We start from the raw sequence: 20,822 nt of genomic DNA, 5'->3' as shown, positions 1-20,822 counted from the left end.
ACGAGGGATAAGTCAAACTTCTATTTGCAACCTTATTATAAGATAATGATAATAATATCTAAAACTTCTCTGAAAATTCTATAATTTGTCGTAGAATCATTTTGTGAATGTATAATTCTGACATAAAAGTTTCATAAGATTTTATGATATTTGAAGTATACATAGTTCATAATGGATACATCTCTCACATACTATCTTGTAATTCAAGTCAAAACTTTGAGTTTTGCGAAACTTGTTATACTTTCGAACTCGTATGCATCTCAAATTCAAATTTGGACAAAACTCTATTTTCACCATAAAATTAGAAAATATGAGGTTATATTACGAATTATTATGCTAAAAACATATTTTCTATTTTCTATTTAGGTGGAAGAAAACAAGCCGTATAAAAAAGATCCAAGAAATAGTAATTAACATACAAACAAATGCCATTAACTGAAAGATCATAATTTTAGAAAAAATTTAAAAAAATAACCATCAAATTTGGAGTTCCTATGAGTAAGAAATACCAATTATAAAATTTAATTCTAGATCAAAAGGAAAAATAGGAATCACACATCTGTTCTTCATTACAGGACCAAATTAACAAAAAAAATATATAATAGTTTTGTTACCCATCAGTTTCGCAAACGAAGTCCTGGCGCACTGGCATGGTTCCCGTGTCTTATCTCCACGACCCGAGTTCGGATCCTTGTTACGCATCTCTTTTTTTCTCCGAATTAGACCACGAGATATCTATATAAATATAGTGATACTACTCATTAAAACAGCTGCAACTGTAGAGCAGTTGGTAAAGCTGTGTGTGTCTTTGCTGAACACCAGGGTTCAATTCCCGTTAGCCTCAAGTTTTTTTTATTTTTCCAAATTGAAGAGCACTAACACGTAAGTTGTAGAATAGTTGTATGGCGCTGTAGTCTGGTCTTAGAGACCAAGGTTCAAACGCCATATCCTCTCATTTTTCCAATTTTTTTATCGTTATTTTTTTTGGTGAGTGGCTATTTGGTTTTTTATCATCAATTTACTCTCTTAATCACATATTGGTTTTTTATCCTCTCATAATCCCTGTGCGAGGCCTTTTTTCTTTTTGTATTTTTGTTTTCTCACCTTGTGATGCCTTTTTTTTATTTTTCTTCTTGTATTTTTGTTTTCTCACCTTGTGCTATGACAATAATTCTAGATTTATTAATTGCGACGGATTTGCTAAAACGTCACAGGTTTTGGGCTCGTTCATGACGAAATCAATAAACTGTCACTGTGTTATGGGCCTTATATCCATAGTTGGAGATCCATGACGATATCTGAAAATGTTACAAAAATTTCATCAAAAATCGTCACAGATTAAATGGTTTCTTGTAATGTGATAAAAGTCAATACTTGCCAAATATCGGTTTATTTCCTGTTGGTGGTGCAGTTCCTTTTACCTCAAATAGGTAGCTCCAAACAGGCACCTTGCTGTAACCCAAAGTCTTCCATTCATTGACATGACAAGAGACACTAATTTGGAATTTGACCATGAAAGGTGTACTTAATATTTGCAATTTTAATTTGCTCATACTAGTTGGTTGAAGAAACGACCAAACAGGCAGCTTGCTCATACCTTAATATTTGTTTCAGGCCTAAACTGGCTTCCTAGGAATGGCCACAAAATCCCAACTGCAAAATCAGGCTGCACTCAAACTCAGGCAAGGCCACCCCTGAGTATTACGTTTGAAAATAATTGAACTTACCTTTTTTTCAGGCAGGAAATTCGCTGCCCAATAAGCTCGCCTCACAGTAATAAAGGGGGCTTCCGGAGTTAAATCATATGAGTTCATTAGCTTACTAAAATATGTCTTAGCAAGGTCAGAAATTAACTAAATCGGCCCTTAGGTACAAGTACAAACCGGCATGAGTACATTTCAACAACTCATGGTTGGATGCTCAGTGCCAAAAATATTCTTGAAAAAATTGAGGCCGACTCTATAGGTCATTGTTGGATTTTTAGTAGTAATAATTATGAAGGATCTATACATAACCTTCCAGGAAAATAATCTGGTTTGTAGAATCCTTTGAACTTCTCAATCCACAGGATTCATGACATGGCTTAGATCCTGAAGTTTTTTTCCCCATTGTTACTGCACTTGCCTTCTCTCCTTTTTAAATTTAATACAGAACATCTTTGTTTCATCAAGAGGGTAGATTCATGTGAAGCATCCAAAAACCTTTCATGAGCTATTCTTCTGTTTTGTTATATGATAGCATTGACACACTACATTACTGAATCCAATCTTTTTTTTCTTGCCCCCGCATTCTGTTATTAACTGATTCCAATGGGAACTTTAGATGAACTTCAAAATCTTCAATGAAACCAGGAAATGATCATCTGTCGGTATCACGAATCCGCTCTGTGATTTCAAGCTGTCAGCATTGAGTACCAGCATATATGATAATTGAAGCAACCTCATCGATCGTAACTTCATAACCATTCAATCATCATGTTGCACAGTCAAACAACCACTAGAGCAATCAAGTAATATATCCATCAAAGGAACAAATCGCCCTTACGATGGTCCATAGAGCTTCTTGTGATCACCTCATTATACTCTATTGACATATGACACTAGGATAACAACTCTTAGGAAACCACTTGACACTTTCTGGTGGTTATATGTGATGATCCTTGACCAATGATAATAATGTTAACACCCTCCAATGATGTATAGATAGATAGACCGGAGGACCAGCACTAACCCATCTCCTAGTTTAAAGGGATACTATTATGTGAATTACAACCACAAAATCTTGTCCTGAGGACCACAAGGCACTAGTGAGCTCATACCATGTCCCTGCCTCCCATTGGGATGCATTTGTATTGGTGTTTGGTATACTCAAAGCTCAATGTGTTAGAGAAAGATTGCAAAGTACAGTGACTTTTTGGATCAAAGCCTTGCATTGCACATCATGTATGCATGTCCTATTAGCCTCTTCAATAGCTGGCCAGTAGGCTAGTAGGTAGGCCGAGTTTAAGGATCAACATCTGCGGTGGTCTTTCGAGTTTTTGTGACGAGTCAGCGAAGAGACTTCTTCATTTCAATTTGCTCATCATCAAATGTTATATCCTGCAAAGTGCACAGTTGATCAGATAAACCCAGAATTCTTACAAAATGGAGTTAAAGATGTAACTTTGCCTGAATTTCAGCATATTCCTGCAATTGACTAATATTTGGAAAACTGGTCTTGTTCTATCTGGTCTGAAACTGCTACACACCCAGACTACAGTCACCAGCCCTGTTCTGCCTGAACACAATTGTTAGTTGTCCCTGGAACTAATCATTTTGACAGGACGGGCACGGGGCACCAGATCCAAGAAACGGGTGGTCCTAAAACCAACAAAAAAAAAGAATGCAGGGAAGAGAAGGAACCGCTGAGAAAGAAACGATCAGGAGGCAGGGCAACTTGTGCTCCGTGATGAAGCCCTACAAGATCACCGCGGGAGACAGGCCACATGAGCTCAAGTGATGCCCTCCTACGATGAGCCTAAGCCTCACATGGCGCAATGCCCATAAACAAATCCTCCCCCTAACCCAAGGGCGGCCACTAAACAAGGCCGGCCCCTGGGATGGGTCCTCTCCCTCCGAGAAGCTGCACATGAGCGCCGCACATGGATCCCCTTTGATCCGCTGGCCAGTCTTGCACGATCGTGCTGCTACCTCACACAGCCGCCTCGCCGGCGCCGACCAATCTCCGGCCTCGGGGAGCTGTCGACGACGACGGCGAAAGGATGCAGCAGCAGCAGCAGCATCTGGGATAAATCTTGCGGCAGCCTAGAAAAACAAGTCAGCCAGATGCATGCTGTGATTCCAACTGCCTCCTCCTGGCGATGCCTCGCGATTTGTTTTTTGCTTTTTTTTTTCTTTCTTTCCCTGCTGCTGCATCTGCAGTCTGCAGATGGCACATATGTTCAGGTGGGTGATCGAGGAAGATGGAGGCAGGGGGTACCCTTTGACCTGACAAAAGCTTTTTGTTCGGCAGATCAAGGCTGCAAACAGTGAGCTCTGAAGCTGTTCCTGAACTGGATATGTTCATATATTAATCTCTGCAGTTTTTACTGTGCATACCTTTTTTTTTATAGAAAAAGGGTTGGACTTTATTGATAACATTTTACATCCAGCCCCCTGAAAGGGCACCCCAAAGTACAAGATAATTTACATATAAGCTCTTGAAAGGAGCACCCAGCAAACTTCGGCATCGCCGACCAACGTTGCTGCAATCCGGTTCTTCTCCATCTCCCGCAATAGAGAAGATAACCCAGAATAGAGCTAGCAGTCGCATCCCGAATCGACGAAGAGTCCGTAAATTTTGAAAGGCCCATCAGTGGCTCATGCCTTTGATCTCTTCGTCGTCACCAGGATCGGACACTGGTCGCCCCACCGTCCAACCCCAATCGACGAGCAGCAAACCCGCAAAGGGGGACACAAACCTCCCAAGGCAGTTTCTGCCAACCTTGCAGTCATCAGAAGTACCTTGGAGGGACAAAATAATCCTCTGGACTCCAGCTCCCATATCAGCAGGTATGAGGCCACCGCTGACACTGGCTGCATGGGCATGGACAGCGCAAAGAAGCGCACAGAAAATTGGACCACCAACGCATAAGAAAGTATCGAAGAAATCATCGCCGGTGATGAATCCTCCGCATATGACGCCGTCATCATGGTCCATGCAGACAACGACCGGCAGCAGACCCCAATCACCGCCAATATAGATAACATCAGAAAAAAATCCAGAGGAGACAAGAGACTCCCGGCACATGGCTCACCGAGAGAGAGGTAAACCAACCCTTTGGTAAGGGTAGATCTACGCACTAAGTGTAGATAAATACATGTAACAGCTAAACCGACAAACATAGGTATGAACAATCCTCTCACCAGAAACGCCGCCGCAGAGCTCGCCCTCAAGAACCGCGAGGCACCACCGGGCAAGGCCCAAATGGACCCCACCCAGCCGCCGCCGACCCCATGCAGAAGACGCTCGAGCCGAGCTTCCTCCACCAGGAGCCGCGCACCGCCGCTGGGCTTACTCCGCGGGGAGGCACGCCCCACCGCAGAGCTCAACAAACGGGGCCGCACAGCATCGAAGAGCTCGCTCCGCGCGTGCCTCGGTGGAGGAGATCCACGAATCGCCTGGAAGTCACCTCTCTACACTGTAGCTGGAAGAACTCTCGCGAGGAAGGAAGACTCACACTGTGCGTACCATGTCATCGCGGCCATTCGCCGCCGGAGACCATGGGGCGATTTTTATATTTTTATATTTTTTAATTTCGTTTTTTATAAAAATATATTTTGTTTTCGAAATTTACAGAAATATACCCCGGCCGTCCCGCTGCCGGGCGGCAGGGGCTTTTTTGCAAAAAATTTCACAGAAAATTTGCGTCTGGACCCCTGAAGAACCGGTCGCCCGGCAGCGGGACGGCCGGCCCCCAGGCCGCCCGGCTGTGGGGCGACCGCCCCCCTCCACTATATAAGGGTTGTATTGTACATCAAATGATGCGCGCACGTCGCCCCGTTCCAGCGATCATGCGTACCGTGCCGTGCGGATCCTGCGGTTCCATCTCACCGATCCTGATCAGTCTCGTTTCATTCAGCTGAGATCGTGCCGCGACATCGAAATCCCAGCTAGAAGCATCTCGCGCTGTCTGCTCACAGCATCAGGAAGACAAGATAAAATACGGAGTACAAATCTTTTAGTTCCAAAAACAGAGAGGAATACTCAATACTCTGCAGTGAAAACAAATTGCACGCGTATATTGTATACTCCATCGTAGTGTTCACAGAATCAGGAACAGAAGAACCAGATACGATTGTGTTTACAGAAGCATTCTTGTACAGCAAACTGAAATAGTACATTCACCAACAACTTTCAACACACACAGCACAGTCAACGTACCATCGGCAGCAGCCGCAGCCGGGCGGCCTGGGGACCGGTCGCCACGCTGCTGGGCGACCGGTCCTCCAGGGGCCCTGACGCAAATTTTCTGCGAAATTTTTTTGTAGAAAAAACCCCTGCCGCCCGGCAACGGGGCGACCGGAGTATATTTCTGTAAATTTCAAAAACAAAAATATATTTTTACAAAAAACAAAATTGAAAAATAAAAAAATAAAAAAAGCGCGACCATGGGCGGACGGCGGACCAAAGAGTAGTCCATATGGGCCCAGGACTACTACCATGGATTTTGGGTAGAAGATGTTTTACTCCTTTATTAGCTTTCGTGCAGGCCCAAGCTGAAGAAAAGGTCCAACAGCAGCTTGCGGCCCAGCGGGTGTGGGCAGCACAGAGCAGAGAGGTACACGAGCTAGAAGGGCCTATGGGCCTTATCATGTTAGCTTTTCTTTAAAACGGAACACATATACAAGGCTGTTTTTTTATTACATATTTACTTATTTTATTTTTTAAAAAACTGTGATTTAGAGCATCTCCAAGAGTCTTTTTAAATTTCACTCTCTAAATCATCATTTGGAGAGCCATGTACATAAAAATCGCTCTTTATACATCTTCACTTTCCAATAGCTTTTCTATATCTTGTTTACACTCTAGAGAGTCATTTTCGCTATCTTTAATTAGCGAGAAATCTGGAATAGATGATGGCTATATTTGGATAACCACTTAGAGAAGCTCTTTGAGGCTATTTTTCCATGAAAATATTTATTTCTAACAATTAGGATGAATATAGAGAGTCTCTTGATGTAAATTGGTGATCCTTATGTGTATCTTCAACCCTTTTTAGTTTAAATATTTATGTCATCAATTTGCACTTCTAGTGACTTATTTTAATAATAACAGCAATATTCCTTGTTTTGTTCAAATATCCTAGAACTATGGTCGCAATGTTTTGCTTGTCTCTGTAACTGTTTAATTTGATATAGTAGTAGTGCTTCAACCTATTATTTTCGTAGGTCTACCATATTAAATAGAATGTACTAACAAAAGGAAAAATAAGTGTTAGTTGGGTTGTATAATCCCGTTAAATAATTTAAAACCAGCACTGTTATGCTGGAAGCTGAGTTTTGCCTGGCCTATTTGGCATGCACATGTGAAGAAATACCATTACGTTCAGTACAATCAAATTAGTGGGTACTCCCTCCGTTCCAAATTATAAGTCATTCTAAAAATTTTAGAGAGTCAAACCATTTGAAAGTTTGACCAAAATTATAGAAAGAAATACAAAAAATTATGACATCAAATAGGTATATTATGAAAATATAGCTAACGAAGAATCTAATGATACTTAATTGGTATCATAAATGTTATTATCTTGTTATATAAATTTGGTCAAATTTGAAAAACTTTGACTCTCCAAAATTCTTGGAATGACTTATAATTTGAAACGGAGGGAGTACTATCTAAAGTATGCCCATTATAAAAATAACTTCTTTAAACCTTGTTTTTTAAAAAATAAACATTTCTGGAACAACCGCTCTTTTTGAGCTAATAATAATAGTAGTAGTAGTGATCCTACGTTCCTAGCTAGGAGTACCCGGTGTTCTTCCCATCTCAAACATCAAGTCATCCGGCATGCAAAGTTGAGGCCCTTTTTGGTTTGCGGGATTTTTGTTGAAGTCCCTAGGACTTATGAGACTTTTAAACCAAACAGATGGGATTTTTAGGGATTTTTTTTAGGGTAGAGACTTTTTTGAAGAAGACCCTCATGAGGAGCTTTTAGGGACTTTTGGGCTACAATTCCACCTACTGCCCCCTACCCTATCCGCATGCATGTAGGGAGAAGGGGTAAAAATGTCTTTTGAACACACCATTTAATGAGGTTTAGTCCTTTTAATCATTGAAAACAAACAAGATGTGACTTTTGTTTAGACCCAGGGTCTTTTGGAGGGGCTAGAGACTTATGGAAACCAAAGGTCTGAGTTGGCCTCGTGGAGTTAGAGTCTCGTTGTAAAATTACAAAAAGGGGAGGAATCATTTCTCACCGATATTGGAATCCACGCATCTATAGTTTCATCCATTTTGTTCTATTTCTTTTTCTAAAAATGCTGCAGCGGAATGAAAATAGCGCGGTGGTGAATATGATGAGCCGGCGCTGATGATAGATCGAGGAAGCCAAGTAAATTTTGTACAAAACCTTCAGTTTTTTGTTAGAAATGGGTGAATTTTGTACAAACCCACCCTTCAGTTTTTTGTTAGAAATGAGAGAGAGAGAGGGGGGGTCCCGTTTCCAAATGGCCTGGCCCCCAAAACAGACAGACAGTAGACAGAAAACAGGAGGTGGTGTGGCGAGCGCGTCCAGAGGAAAGGGATAGCGAGCGAAGGGTCACCATGGCCGCCACGCAGCTTCCACACTTCCATCCCCCGCGTCTGCAGCCTCCAGCGCTCCAGGCAGGCTACCAGCTCCTCCACCTCACCTCATGCTCGCTCGCACCAAAAAGCAAAAGGTGAAAAAAACGACGCGTCGGAGGCTCGGAGCTCGCTGCCACACCAATCGCCCCTCCTCTCGCTGCCTCCCTCTTATCTCCTCTCCCCGGCTCCGCCAGCTCCGCTTCGTCATTGCCCCGCCGCCGCCTTCCTCGTCCCCGGTCCCTGCGCGCGCGGCAGCCGGCGGCTAGCAGAGATGGCCCTGCAGCAGGCTCCGGCGTCGTCCCTGGCGCGCGCGCCGGCGCCGCCGCCCCGGTCGTCCTTCTCGGCGCCGTGGCCGGCGCTGCGGCAGCCGGCGCCGGCGCAGCGGCGGGCGGCCGCGTCCACGGCCGCGCGGATCATCACCATGCGGGTCGCGTCCAAGCAGGCCTACATCTGCCGCGACTGCGGGTGAGCGAGCCGCGAGCTGCCCGCGTGCTCTGTCATGGCGTTACCAGCCTGCTGCTTGATATTTAACGGTTTCCTCGCATCTGCTGTGCAGGTACATCTACAACGACAGGACCCCGTTTGAGAAGCTGGCCGACAACTACTTCTGCCCCGGTGAGGATGAGTTCCAGCAGAGAGTCCTCTGCTTCTTCTTCTTCCTCCTCCTCTCTCTATTCATCTAATTTCCTCTTCAAGTCTTGATGCATGCGCCCATGTAAAGTTGAACACCATGGCAACGATTTCCAACAAAAAAAAATCACGCTACACCACTGATTCACGTGTTTTATAGAATCACAAGCGTAGTAACTCACTTGTTTAAAAACACACAAATATTTAATGTTGACATGTACTCCTACCCAGCAATGTTTTCAATTGTCACATTTTCATTTTAGAAAGATTCTTTGTAACTTAAAACGATGTTCTTATTATTTATGACTGTCCGCATGAGAAGGATAGATATATTCATCTCTCCAATTGTTGAGCAATCCTTGTTCACTGCTGATACAGTTTGTGGAGCTCCAAAGAGGAGGTTCAGACCTTACCAGCCGGCGGTGTCCAAGAACGCGAACTCCACCGATGTCCGCAAGGCGAGGAAGGAGCAGCTGAAGAAGGACGAAGCAATCGGGTAATATAACAAGCCTACAGAAAAACTATGAACAACACATGAAACAAGGAATTCAAATTTTCGAATATGCATTAAGCCTGTAGAGTTATTGTACTAGTCAAGGAATAAATCAGCTGGCTCAGCAGAGGTTTTGCATCTACTGTATTTGCAGGCAAGCCTTGCCGATCGCCATTGTCGCCGGAATCATCGCTCTGGCCGGCCTCTACTTCTACCTCAACAACGCCTACAACTAGACGAACAAACACGCTTCAGAGACGACCAATCCATTTGGTGCCGGGGACAGGATTCTTCCCATTTTGCCCTTTGTTTTTGTGGCTGTACATGTGTGCGTCATGCTACATGCATACTACTAGGGATCCAATTCAACCTCCAAGACTGTTATACAACCCGTTGTTGAGCTTGAAATGCCATACGTTACTCAACTGACAGATGATTATGATTTTGAGTGCTACACTTAAATTCCATGTAGGCTCTCCTTCAAGCTTCAAGTGTGATGAAATTGGAGTAGGATGGCATTTTCTAGAATTCTCTTAGCTTGGTCCCAATGAATTCTCGGCCTCCTGGCTTTTGTATCTAATAATACCATCTTAACATGTTAAATTCCATGAACCAACCAATTGCTCCCAAAAGCAGTAAACATTTTTAACCTTTTTTTTAAAATTCACATTTTACCAAAACATTTATGGAAGCGAATAAACATGCATGACACCAGTGTCTGCTGTGAACTTTTACTATTACAAAGAAGTGTCTCTACAACTTTGTGACATATTTAAGAACAGTACACCACCATCAGATCGCAACAATAAAGATCACATCTTTCAATAAGAGCATATTTCAAAATATAGGTTGAAATCAATGAAACACAGCGAGGATCATCTGTGTCTCTTCGTGTGTACTTCACATGACATGGTAATCACAGTGGCATCATAGTACTATACCTCATGTTCATCGATAAGTCTTAACCTTCCAATCAACTGGGAGGTGTAGAAGGAGAGCAACAACACTCTTCCGCTATTGTGAATCAACCACGACCTCCCTTTTGGTGAAGATAAAAAATGAAGCGGTGGCATGGATTTGAGCCGGCGCAGAAGATCTAACGTCCTTATTAATTCGAGATTAATGTTCACCTTGCTTTATTGCAGGCTAGACAGCCAGGTTGTAATCTCCCTTCTTCAAAATCAATGAAATAGACACAATCTCATACCCGTTCATTCAAAAAAGAAAAAACACATGGCATGGTAATCACTTACCCGAATTGCATAGAAATAGGAATTAAGGAATGCAGATCAATGGGTCTAAGCATGCTTTACGCCACAATGCTCAACATTTGGCCACTAAACTATTAAGTGTAAATCAAACACAAACTAACTAGATCCAAATACTAAGGCAGTCGAATGAATTCACAGAGTTTTTTTTGTCTATAAAACTGAGTTTTCAAGTCTTCTACCACGATCTAGAAGACTGATCACGTGCGGCTAAGATGGAAAAAGGGTTGCTTTTGATTTTTTTTTGGTACTCTCCTCTTCCTTGTGGCCTAGCAATGTTCATAGCAGACAAAGAGGTGGCGTGGCTTCTCTTCTTTTCCTTGAATTAGCAGGCCATGAAGGTCCACTCCTTGCTGTTTGAACCAAATTGTGATAAACTACGCCTAGTTTTACATAAACTCCTCTCACGCTGTATCCAATATAACATCTCCACCCCACTGTTTATTTTACTTGATCGCGGTGCAATTAATTATTATATGAATTATACCAATATAATGACAATAGGGCTCAAAATTAACATGCCCGTGTTTTCTACACGTGTTTATCGTATCCAATATGTGCGTCTTCCTTTTCAATTTTTTCTGTGAAACACGATACAAACGTAACATATGAACACACGCACACTCATCCTTATGAACACACGTACAGAACTCTATCTTTTTAATCTATACACTCTCCGTTTTTAAATTGCTTGACATGTCAAGGCCAAATACTCTTCGCTGCAAAGTATAGATCATTCTTAGATACATAATTTTACTATACTTTTAGACATTCCTACGTAGGGAAACGTTTTGTCTAAAAAAATCACAGTGGCATCATAGTACTATACCTCATGTTCATCGACAAGTCTTACCCTTCCAATCAACTGGTAGGTGTAGAAGGAGAGCAACAACTCTCTTCCGCTATTGTGAATCAACCACGGCCTCCCTTTGGGTGAAGATAAAATGAAGCGGTGGCATGGATTCAGCAGGCGCAGAAGATCTAACATCCTTATTAATTAGAGTTTAATGTTCACTTGCTTTTTTACCGGCTAGCCAGCCGGTCTGTAATATTTCTTCTTTAATATTAATGAAATAGGCATAATCCCATACCATTCGTTAACAAAAAACACATGTCATGGTAATCACTTACCTGAATTAAATAGAAATAGGAAGGAATGCAGATCAATGAGTCTCAACATGCTTTGAACCTCAATGCTCAACATTTGGCCACTAAACTATTAAGTGTAAATCAAACACAAACTAACTAGGTCCAAATACTACGGGAGTCGACTGAATTTTTTTTTGTTTATAAAGCTTAGTTTTCAAGTTTTCAACCACAATCTAGAACATTGATCATGTGCGGCTAAGATGGAAAGGGTTGGTTTTGAATTTCACTTTTTTTTTGGGTACTCTCCTCTTCCTTGTGGCTGAAGTGCATCTAGGCCGATAGATGCTAATGGTAAGTTTCGGTGATTAATGACAACCGTATGCGACTAACGTGTGTTTTAAAGGAAAAATCAATGAATGGATTAGTCTCATATGAAATGTGAAAAGAGACCCCTCAATTCAGAACAACCATGCGTGCCAAGGACTCAATTTCAAAGATTAAGGACCTTTCTAGTCTCAAGTGTCACAAGGAGATGAAGGACACTTGATTTAGCTAGGGTTTATAGTTTTTAGTTCTTGACCGTACTATTAAGAGGTGTTCATGAGTTAGTAGCTTGACCACAATTGAATTGGCATTAGAAATCTTGCACACTCACTCAAAAACAGCAAAAGATGGTCAATAGAAGTTAACACAACGCTTGGAAGAAGAAACAATCAAAGTCACATTCGAATCCAAGTCAATTCAGCTGAAAACAAAGAAAAACAGCAGCACCGGTTGAACCGGTGCCCTAGCATCGGAGCATCCGATGCTTGGCGGAACGACCGATGCCCTGTCGGCCTATCTTCTCTGGTGCAGGTAGAAATCAAGTCAAATACTCTATAGCACCGGTTGAACCGATGGTCCTAAGAAAAGCACCGGTGCATTAGATGTACTTTGTTCCAGAAAGCATGTTTTGGTGGACTTCAACTTCTCTTCAGCACCGGTTGAACCGACGCTTCAGAATCAAAGCACCGGTGCATTGGATGTACCTTGTTCCAGAACGCTTGTTTGAGTTGATCAGTGAACCTTTTCAGCACCGGTTGAACCGATGCCCCTACGGAGCATGCACCGGTGCAATGACGCAAGCGTGGATACTGTGTCAGAACTCCAACGGCTACTAATTGGACACAGAGAGACCGGTTGAACCGATGCTTATACTTTCTATCCCGTCGGTTCTTCTGGTGCTCACGGTTTTTCTGCAGTGGACTTCCAACGGCCATATGATACTCTCCACTCTATATAAGGGCACCCCCTGGCTCATTTCAGTTGCCTTTGACACCCTGAATACTTGAGGCCACCTTTGAGAAGAAGAGAAAGTGCTTTGAGCAAACAAGAGAAGATCTAGCACTTTATTTGTGCTTCAACCTTGAAGAATTCATCCTTTGCAAGTGTAGCAAGTGTGCTTGAGCTAGGGCCAACTGAGTGTAGGTCAAGTGAAGGCTTAGGAGCTTGTTACTCTTGGTGTTTGACGGCACCTAGCCGGTCTTGGTGATCGGGAGGTTCTTGGTGAGCTCTTGGAGTTTGTGGGAGCCCCAAGACAAGAAGATTGTACACGTTGTGAAGCTCGTCGTTTCGGAGATGGAGAAGGAACATTCTTAGTGATCACTTGCTTCTTGGTGAAGCAAGGGAGGTATACCCTTGTGTGGGTGCTCCAACGTGGATTAGGGGGGAGCGTCAACTCCTCGATACCACGGGAAAAAACCCGGTTGTCTCGTGTCCCTTACTTTTATTTCAAGCAATTAAATCCTTTCGTTGTTATTCTTACTTTTGATTGCTTGTAGTTTGATTAGGACAACTTGTATGGTAGTGTGATCTTTTGCTTAGGTTTGATCTTGCTAGTGTGAAACCTTTAAGGCAAAATAATCATGATAGTGTGCTTACCTACCTAAGGACCTTTTGCTAGCATGTTCTAGTGACTAGGTTTCAAATTTGTAGATTGTGCAATACTAGTCTAGGTTAAGGACTAGATAGAAATTTGAAAAAGTCTCAATTCAACCCCCTTCTTGGGCCACGATCCTTACAATGGCCTAGCAATGTTCGTAGCAGACAAACAGGTGGCGTGGCTTCTCTTCTTTTCCCTGAATTATTAGCAGGCCATGAAGGTCTACTCCTTGCTGTTTGAACCAAATTGTGATATACTACCTAGTTTTACCAAAACTCCTCTCACACTGTTTTCAATATAACATCTTTACCTCATTGTTTATTCTACTCCGATTGCGGCACAATTAATCATTATATGAATAATACCAATGCCAATAGGGCTCAAAATTAACATGCCCGTAGTTTCTACACGTGTTTATAGTATCCAATATGTGCGTCTTCCTTTTCAATTTTTTATGTGAAACACAATACAAATGTAATATATGTAATATATGAACACATGCATACTCATCCCTATGAACGCACTACCTTTTTAATCTGAGAGCTCTCTGTTCTTAAATTTTGCATGTCAAGGCTAAATACTCTTTGCTACAAATTATAGATCATTCTTAGATACATAACTTTACTATACTTTTAGACATTCCTACATACGTAATAAAAATCATATATCTAGAAAATTAAAATAAGCTCTATTTTAAAATAGAAAAAGTATCAAATATCCTAGATGGCATGCATGTCGCACCTATCATGGCCGCCATAGGTGCCGCGCACTCAATCACAACGTAATGTCCACGACTTTAATCTCTCTTGTCTTGAGGCTGTCGGCACCTCAAATCACCTGCGCTAATCACCCTGCCAAATCAGGAACCAACCAGCGACAGGCCGCCCGCCCCTCGTGCCGCCACCGCGAAAAGGCGCCAACCGCATCGCATCGCCGCTCGCCGACGCGATCCTTCTCCGCCGGCTCCACGGCGGGAACAACCGAACCCGATCCTCCCGGCCGGCCGCGCCTCTATACATCGCGCCGGCCGCCCGACCCGCTGATGGGGGAGGCGGAGGCCGGGGAGCGCGACGGGAGGCCCGCGACGGCGTCGGCGGCGGCCATGGAGGACAAGGGCAAGGCCAAGAGGGACGGCGTCGTCAAGGAGGTCATACGGCTCGAGCGCGAGTCCGTCATCCCCATCCTCAAGCCCAAGCTCGTCATGAAGCTCGCCTACCTCATCGGTAATCGTACCTGCATTATCCACCTCGTCCATCCTCGTCTGGTCTCTTGGTCTGAATGATCATGCTTCCCGATCGATGCGCCGGCATTTGCTTAACTCCTGAAGAGAAGAAAAGGAACACGGGTTTTATTCTTCCAGCAAAGTGTGTCCCGGGAATCATAAAATTCTTGAGGACGGAAGGATGGTGCCATCCTATATTTTTCTTTACCCTTATTAAATGAAGGATCAGTCTTTGAATGTTTGGTATTCAGGTTTTACAGCAATATGTTCTTTTCTTTTTCTCCAGTGATATGTATTGTTACTCTCTCTCCCAAAAACATGTCAATTTCCGCCAATGCTTCTATAGATAACATGGATCTTACATAATTTCAGTTATCTTTCAATCCTCGATATCTTTTTAGAGTGATTAATGTGCCTTTTATTTTTTTCAGAAAAAAATCCAAGATGGTTTACTTTTCTCAATACTATTTCTTACTAGCTATCTAAAAATTTGGAACTCAAACAGTGTGAATCATTTGCTTGGCATAACGCGCACATGCTCTTGATTACCATGCAGAACGTGACAACGACCGTTCCGAATTCATGAAGCTATGTAAGAGGGTAGAGTACACAATCCGCGCTTGGTATCTTCTTCAATTTGATGATCTAATGGTTCGTACCTCTTCTCTTATTCATCTACGACAGTCAGTTTGGTCGATTATCTTGATGTTTGTGCTGTGATGCAGCAACTGTATGCATTATTTGATCCTGTCAATGGTGAGAAGAGTTTGGAGCAGCAGGGCATGACATCCAGTGAACTTAATACTCTGGAACTGAATTTCTTAACCTATATTTTTCAGGTTGGCTCACTGTCTATTCCTTTTCATACTAGTGAGCATGATACTTGAGATTTTATATGGCGATAACTTGTACTATCTCTGTTTCGAAATACAATTGGTGATCTTAAGTAGATAATGGAAAAGAGCAACTTCAAGTTGTTATCCGACGAAGAGTATGAGGTAGCGCAGTCTGGCCAGTATCTTTTGAACCTCCCCATACAAGTTGATGAACACAAGGTATGGAGTAACCTCTGTAAAATTTTGGATTTCCATGCTGACACTGCAATTTACTTCACTTTTCAACTAGATATTTGTACAAATATAGGTAGACAGCAAGTTGTTGACGAGATACTTTAAGGAGCACCCACATGATAATCTACCAGCATTCGCTAATAAGGTATTTTTCGTTAGTGCACTCTACTATTCATCTTTCTCCTCAGAGTATACATTACTCATGCTATGCCAAAGATTCATAAACTGAGTGCCACATGCATAGGACAAGAGCAAATGAAAATGGGAGAAACTAGTATCTTTGTTACGTGTTTCATAACTATTCTTTCTTTTGATACACATTGCTGAGGAGGACCGAGGACATTAAAAGTTAACAATGCCCATGTTTTTTCTTTACTTTTTTTGAGTTGTATATAATAACTTATGAGTTATTTTCGCATCAACCACATTATTGCAGTATGTTGTCTTCCGGCGGGGCATTGGAATAGATCGAACAAATGACTACTTCTTCATGGAGAAAGTGGATGTCATCATATCCCGAGCATGGAGATCATTGCTCAGGGTAACAAGGTATCACATCTCAGTTCTCGTCTTTGCTGAACTGGATGGTTTTCCTTTGATAAAAGCATCATATCTAATTACCGATACAATGTTTTAATATCAGGATAGATAGATTATTCTCCAAGAAACAAGTACCTTCAATAAGGGACAAAAAGAAGACTGACGAAATTAATGAAGACGCAGAAGAACCAGACCTCTATGTTGAGCGCGTTCGTCTAGAGAAAATGGAGCTAAGGTTGATTAGGGCTAGCTTCACAGGAATTTCAGGTAATTTAAAGTTGTGATTCTTTTCTAATGTGTTATATATAATTTTGTGGCAGCATAAGGAAACTGTTAAGAAAAATGACAATTCAAGAGCCTACATTTGAAAGGATGATCGTGGTGTATAGGTATGTATTTCTGTATTCATCATGTCCTTTCGCCATCTTGAATCTTTAAGTAATCTCTTATCATCGGATTTTACATGCCAGCTTAGTAGCTTGTTCTGATCCTAATGTCACAGGAAGGCTAGCACAGAAAGTAAGCCAGATCGTGGGATATATGTAAAGCACTTCAAGCACATTCCAATGGCTGATATGGAGCTAGTCCTGGTAATATATTTCCTATGAACATTTCTAATTATCTTTAGGCACGTTCTGTTTGTTCTCCTAGAGTACCTGACATCAGCATTGTGTTGTAGCCAGAGAAGAAAAACCCTAGTTTAACACCAATGGATTGGGTTACATTCCTAATTTCTGCCGTGATTGGCTTGGTAAGTCTGTTATGCTTTTGACATCGAACATGCATACTACCTATCTTCAACCATCTGAATAATGTTTTCCTTTCAGGTCACTCTAATAAGTTCTCTTGAAATGCCAAAGGCTGACATATGGGTAGTCACAGCTATCTTATCTGGTCTGATTGGATACTGTGCGAAGATCTACTTCACGTAGGTGTTTTTTTTTCACATAAGAAAGTTTTTTTTTTTGCTCATATGACACTCTGAATATCAGTAATGTATGTCTAAAGGTCCTGAAGGAATGGTACATTTTACCAACTTGGTCAATTTACTGGTAATATACTGATATACAATGAATTTCTATCTTTCAAAACAGATTCCAAGCAAATATGGTTACATACCAAAATTTGATTACAAAGTCAATGTATGATAAACAACTTGATAGTGGGAAAGGAACACTTCTTCACTTGTGTGATGATGTGATCCAGCAAGAAGTATGCAACCCTCACTCTGTTCTTGATAAATTTAATTTGTCTTGCATGTGCCACCAAAATATCTTAAACCTGTTTTTGCAGGTTAAGGAGGTTATCGTTTCCTACTATATTTTGATGGAGCAAGGAAAGGCCACTATACAGGTAACCATATCTTCTTAGTTTCAGCACTGATTTTAGTGATATTTCTGCCATACATATCTTGTGCAATCAAAGTTCTGCTTGGACAGTATATTCGTGCTCAGCTGTTGTGTTTATTATTTTTTATTGATATATGGGCGAGAGCAAACCTTATATTCAGACTTACAGGCTGTTAGAAGTTTAGCATATAATTGTGCTGTGTGCTTTCCTTGAAATTCAGTTTACGTTAAGACAAATTCACCATCTTAGGTTTGCTGCTAAACTTTAATATGTGTTGCCAAGTTAAAGTTTATGAAAGGAAGTTGAGTATATCCGGTGAAAACTGGCTAAGTGTTGGAAACTTGAAAACTCCATCAAAAATCATATTTACAAATTTTCTCAAAAATCTTGAAATACACACCATCCATAGTTTATCTCCTATCAATACACCACACAAAATTTCAATACCAAACTCTTTCCAATTTGTTAGTTTAAAAAATCACATACGTCAGACACATGCACAAATAGGCAAATTAACGTAGTCCTTTTGTTGTCCTAAAGCTTGTATTTTGTCATCTCACAAATTGTATGGATTTTGGACTAAATTTTTTATATGGCATAATAACCTCAATTTATGGATGCTGAGTTTTGAAGATGGGAGATTTTCAAGTTTCCAACACTTAACAAAAAATTCACAATATATGCCCTCTTACTTATGGTGTCATCTGGAGTCTTGATAAATGACTTGCTGATATTGCTGTATCTTATTATCTTTCCAGGATCTTGATTTACGCTGTGAACAGCTCATCAAGGAAGAGTTTGGCGTGGAGTGCAACTTTGATGTTGTGGATGCTGTAAAGAAGCTAGAAAAGCTGGGTATTGTTTCTCGGGTAAGTTCTTTTCGCAAACTCTAAAGATCACCAAAAAAGAACAGAACAAATGTGGATAAAGAATGTCATCTTCTGAGTCACTTTTAAGGCCACTACAGTAATCTTCAATACAAGAAGTATATGCCAGATCAAGATTTCTAAACCTAGGCGCTCCGTCGGTTGGTCCTTACAATAATTCTATACTCAGGACTCGATTGGGAGGATCCTATGCGTTCCATTGAAGCGAGCAAACGAGATCATAGGGACAACTACTGAAGAAATGGTGCTCCGAGCCCAGCAAGCCCCTGCTGCTTCAGAAGCTTCACGATGCCAGTGATAAATTCATTCAGTCTTGCAAGAATTTCGCGCAGCAATGCAAGACGCCAAGGCCCGTCATGTCTGTCCAATCTTCTGTGCAGTTTTTCAGGTGCATGAGTGATAGTCTCAAATAGAGGTGTTATTCTTTCATTTGTTCATTTGTTTGTAAATAATAATGATAACATCAATTTTTACAGTGTATGAGAAGTGGAATAAGTGAACTGTATATTACACTGAATAAGTGGACAGTTCTTGAAAAGAAATTGGATAAGACTATTACTCCCTCCATTCCAAATTATAGATCGCTTTGGTTTTCTACATGCATATAGTTTTTAGTATGTATCTTGATATATAGTTTATATCTAGATGCATAGTAAAAATTATTTACTTAGAGAAGTCAAAACAATATCTAATTTGAGGTGAAGGGAGTAATTGATTTCCATGTTACACGCCAACTGTTATGACCGGCCTCACGTACAAGAGGCGAGGCGCGCAAGGTGGCTAGGTGGCTGGTGCGCCAAGGGGCCAAGGAGGCCACGTTATCTCCAAATTATTATCATTAGGGGTTTTATTGTTAATTAGCGTGAGACATATAAATACTTGTGTAAGACTCTTTGAGAAATTAAGCAGAAACATATTATTGCTTCCGGCTTCCTCTCACGGGAGCCGGCCCTAGCCCTAGCGCCGCCTTCTCTCCCTGTGCCGGCCACGGCGCCCTCTCGCCGCCCTCGCCGCCCCTCGCCTCGCTCGCTGCTCACGCATCCCTACAACCTCCGCCCAATCCCCGGTACGGCTAGGGTTCCTAACAGCCTGGTATCAGAGATGCCAGGCCCCCATCCCACATCCACCCTTCCACCGCCATCACCTGCGCCGGGCGCTCCTTCTCCATCATCGCCGGTCGACGCGTCCACCGTCTCCTCTGCGCCCACTACGTCGGGGGCACCCATCACCTTGGAGTGCTGGCCACCGTGGTCGACCAGATTGGCCGCAGTGTCGATTCGCTGCAGGCCGCCTGGGCGGGGTTGCTCCAGCCACCGCCCCCACCCCACCCGGCGCCGACCCCGCCACCACAGTCGGCGCCCACAACGACGACTTCCCAGCCGGCGGGGTTTCCCTACGGGATGCCCCAATCGTCGGCCGGTGGCGTCCCCCTCCATCTGCTGCGCTGGCCCGCGTCGCCGTCCCCGATCCCGGCATGGGCGATGGGATCGGCGTCTGCGCCGGTCTACACCTCGGCTGTGGCGACCACATCGCCCGCTCCACATACGACGGCACCCAGCTTCACCCCTCCGACCGACCCTGCCCAGGGTCCTCCATATGGCGGCATGGAAGGGGCCTCCGACGACAACCAGTTGAGCGGTGCCCCTACTGGTCATCCGGCCCCGCGCACGGTACTACAAGTTGGAATTCCCGACGTTCGATGGCGGAGTGGATTCGTTGAACTGGCTCAACCAGTGCGAGCAATTCTTCCGGGGCCAACGCACCGTGGGTTCGGATCGCACTTGGTTGGCCTCATACCATCTTCGCGGCACTGCGCAGATGTGGTACTATGCACTGGAGCAAGATGAAGGCATGCCCTCCTGGGAGCGCTTCCGCAACCTATGCCAGCTCCGCTTCGGGCTGCAAACACAGGGCACACGACTGGCCGAGCTCGCGCAGCTGCCCTTCCTCTCGTCGGTCCAGGACTACTCGGACCGCTTCAACGCCGTCCTCTGCCATGCACGCGACCTCAACCCTCTTCAGAAGGC

At 42.9% G+C, this 20,822-nt stretch overlaps 2 protein-coding genes across 2 annotated transcripts; both read left to right on the top strand.

Annotated features, from left to right (window-relative positions):
* Positions 1-8,309: 8,309 nt before the first annotated feature.
* LOC120686179 lies at positions 8,310-9,976 on the top strand. The gene is made up of 4 exons (XM_039968352.1): positions 8,310-8,790; positions 8,882-8,940; positions 9,334-9,451; positions 9,603-9,976. Exons 1-4 carry the CDS (start codon positions 8,597-8,599, stop codon positions 9,682-9,684), a joined length of 453 nt encoding a protein of 150 aa, XP_039824286.1. The 5' UTR covers positions 8,310-8,596; the 3' UTR covers positions 9,685-9,976.
* A 4,616-nt stretch (positions 9,977-14,592) lies between these two features.
* LOC120686799 lies at positions 14,593-19,362 on the top strand. The gene is made up of 15 exons (XM_039969007.1): positions 14,593-14,949; positions 15,505-15,599; positions 15,674-15,787; positions 15,899-16,003; positions 16,092-16,163; positions 16,455-16,567; positions 16,662-16,793; positions 16,879-16,947; positions 17,061-17,148; positions 17,238-17,309; positions 17,386-17,486; positions 17,653-17,770; positions 17,852-17,911; positions 18,667-18,777; positions 18,965-19,362. The coding sequence occupies exons 1-15, from the start codon at positions 14,769-14,771 to the stop codon at positions 19,091-19,093; spliced, it is 1,560 nt and encodes a 519-aa protein (XP_039824941.1). The 5' UTR covers positions 14,593-14,768; the 3' UTR covers positions 19,094-19,362.
* Positions 19,363-20,822: the final 1,460 nt, after the last annotated feature.

Source organism: Panicum virgatum, chromosome 8N (genome assembly GCF_016808335.1).
Source record: "Panicum virgatum strain AP13 chromosome 8N, P.virgatum_v5, whole genome shotgun sequence".
In the NCBI taxonomy this organism is placed as follows: Eukaryota; Viridiplantae; Streptophyta; class Magnoliopsida; order Poales; family Poaceae; genus Panicum; species Panicum virgatum.
The sequence above is the reverse complement of the archived record's forward strand: the minus strand, read 5'-3'. Positions and strand labels throughout refer to the sequence as shown.

What these genes read in the sequence shown, in the direction of transcription:
- LOC120686799 (XM_039969007.1), top strand. Translation starts at nt 14,769, where the DNA reads ATGGGGGAGGCGGAGGCCGGGGAGCGCGACGGGAGGCCCGCGACGGCG. An exon ending in CTGATATGGAGCTAGTCCTG is followed by an intron (nt 17,149 to 17,237) that starts GTAATATATTTC and finishes ATTGTGTTGTAG; the next exon opens with CCAGAGAAGAAAAACCCTAG. An exon ending in TTTCTGCCGTGATTGGCTTG is followed by an intron (nt 17,310 to 17,385) that starts GTAAGTCTGTTA and finishes TTTTCCTTTCAG; the next exon opens with GTCACTCTAATAAGTTCTCT.
- LOC120686179 (XM_039968352.1), top strand. Translation starts at nt 8,597, where the DNA reads ATGGCCCTGCAGCAGGCTCCGGCGTCGTCCCTGGCGCGCGCGCCGGCG. An exon ending in TACATCTGCCGCGACTGCGG is followed by an intron (nt 8,791 to 8,881) that starts GTGAGCGAGCCG and finishes TCTGCTGTGCAG; the next exon opens with GTACATCTACAACGACAGGA. An exon ending in CGACAACTACTTCTGCCCCG is followed by an intron (nt 8,941 to 9,333) that starts GTGAGGATGAGT and finishes CTGCTGATACAG; the next exon opens with TTTGTGGAGCTCCAAAGAGG.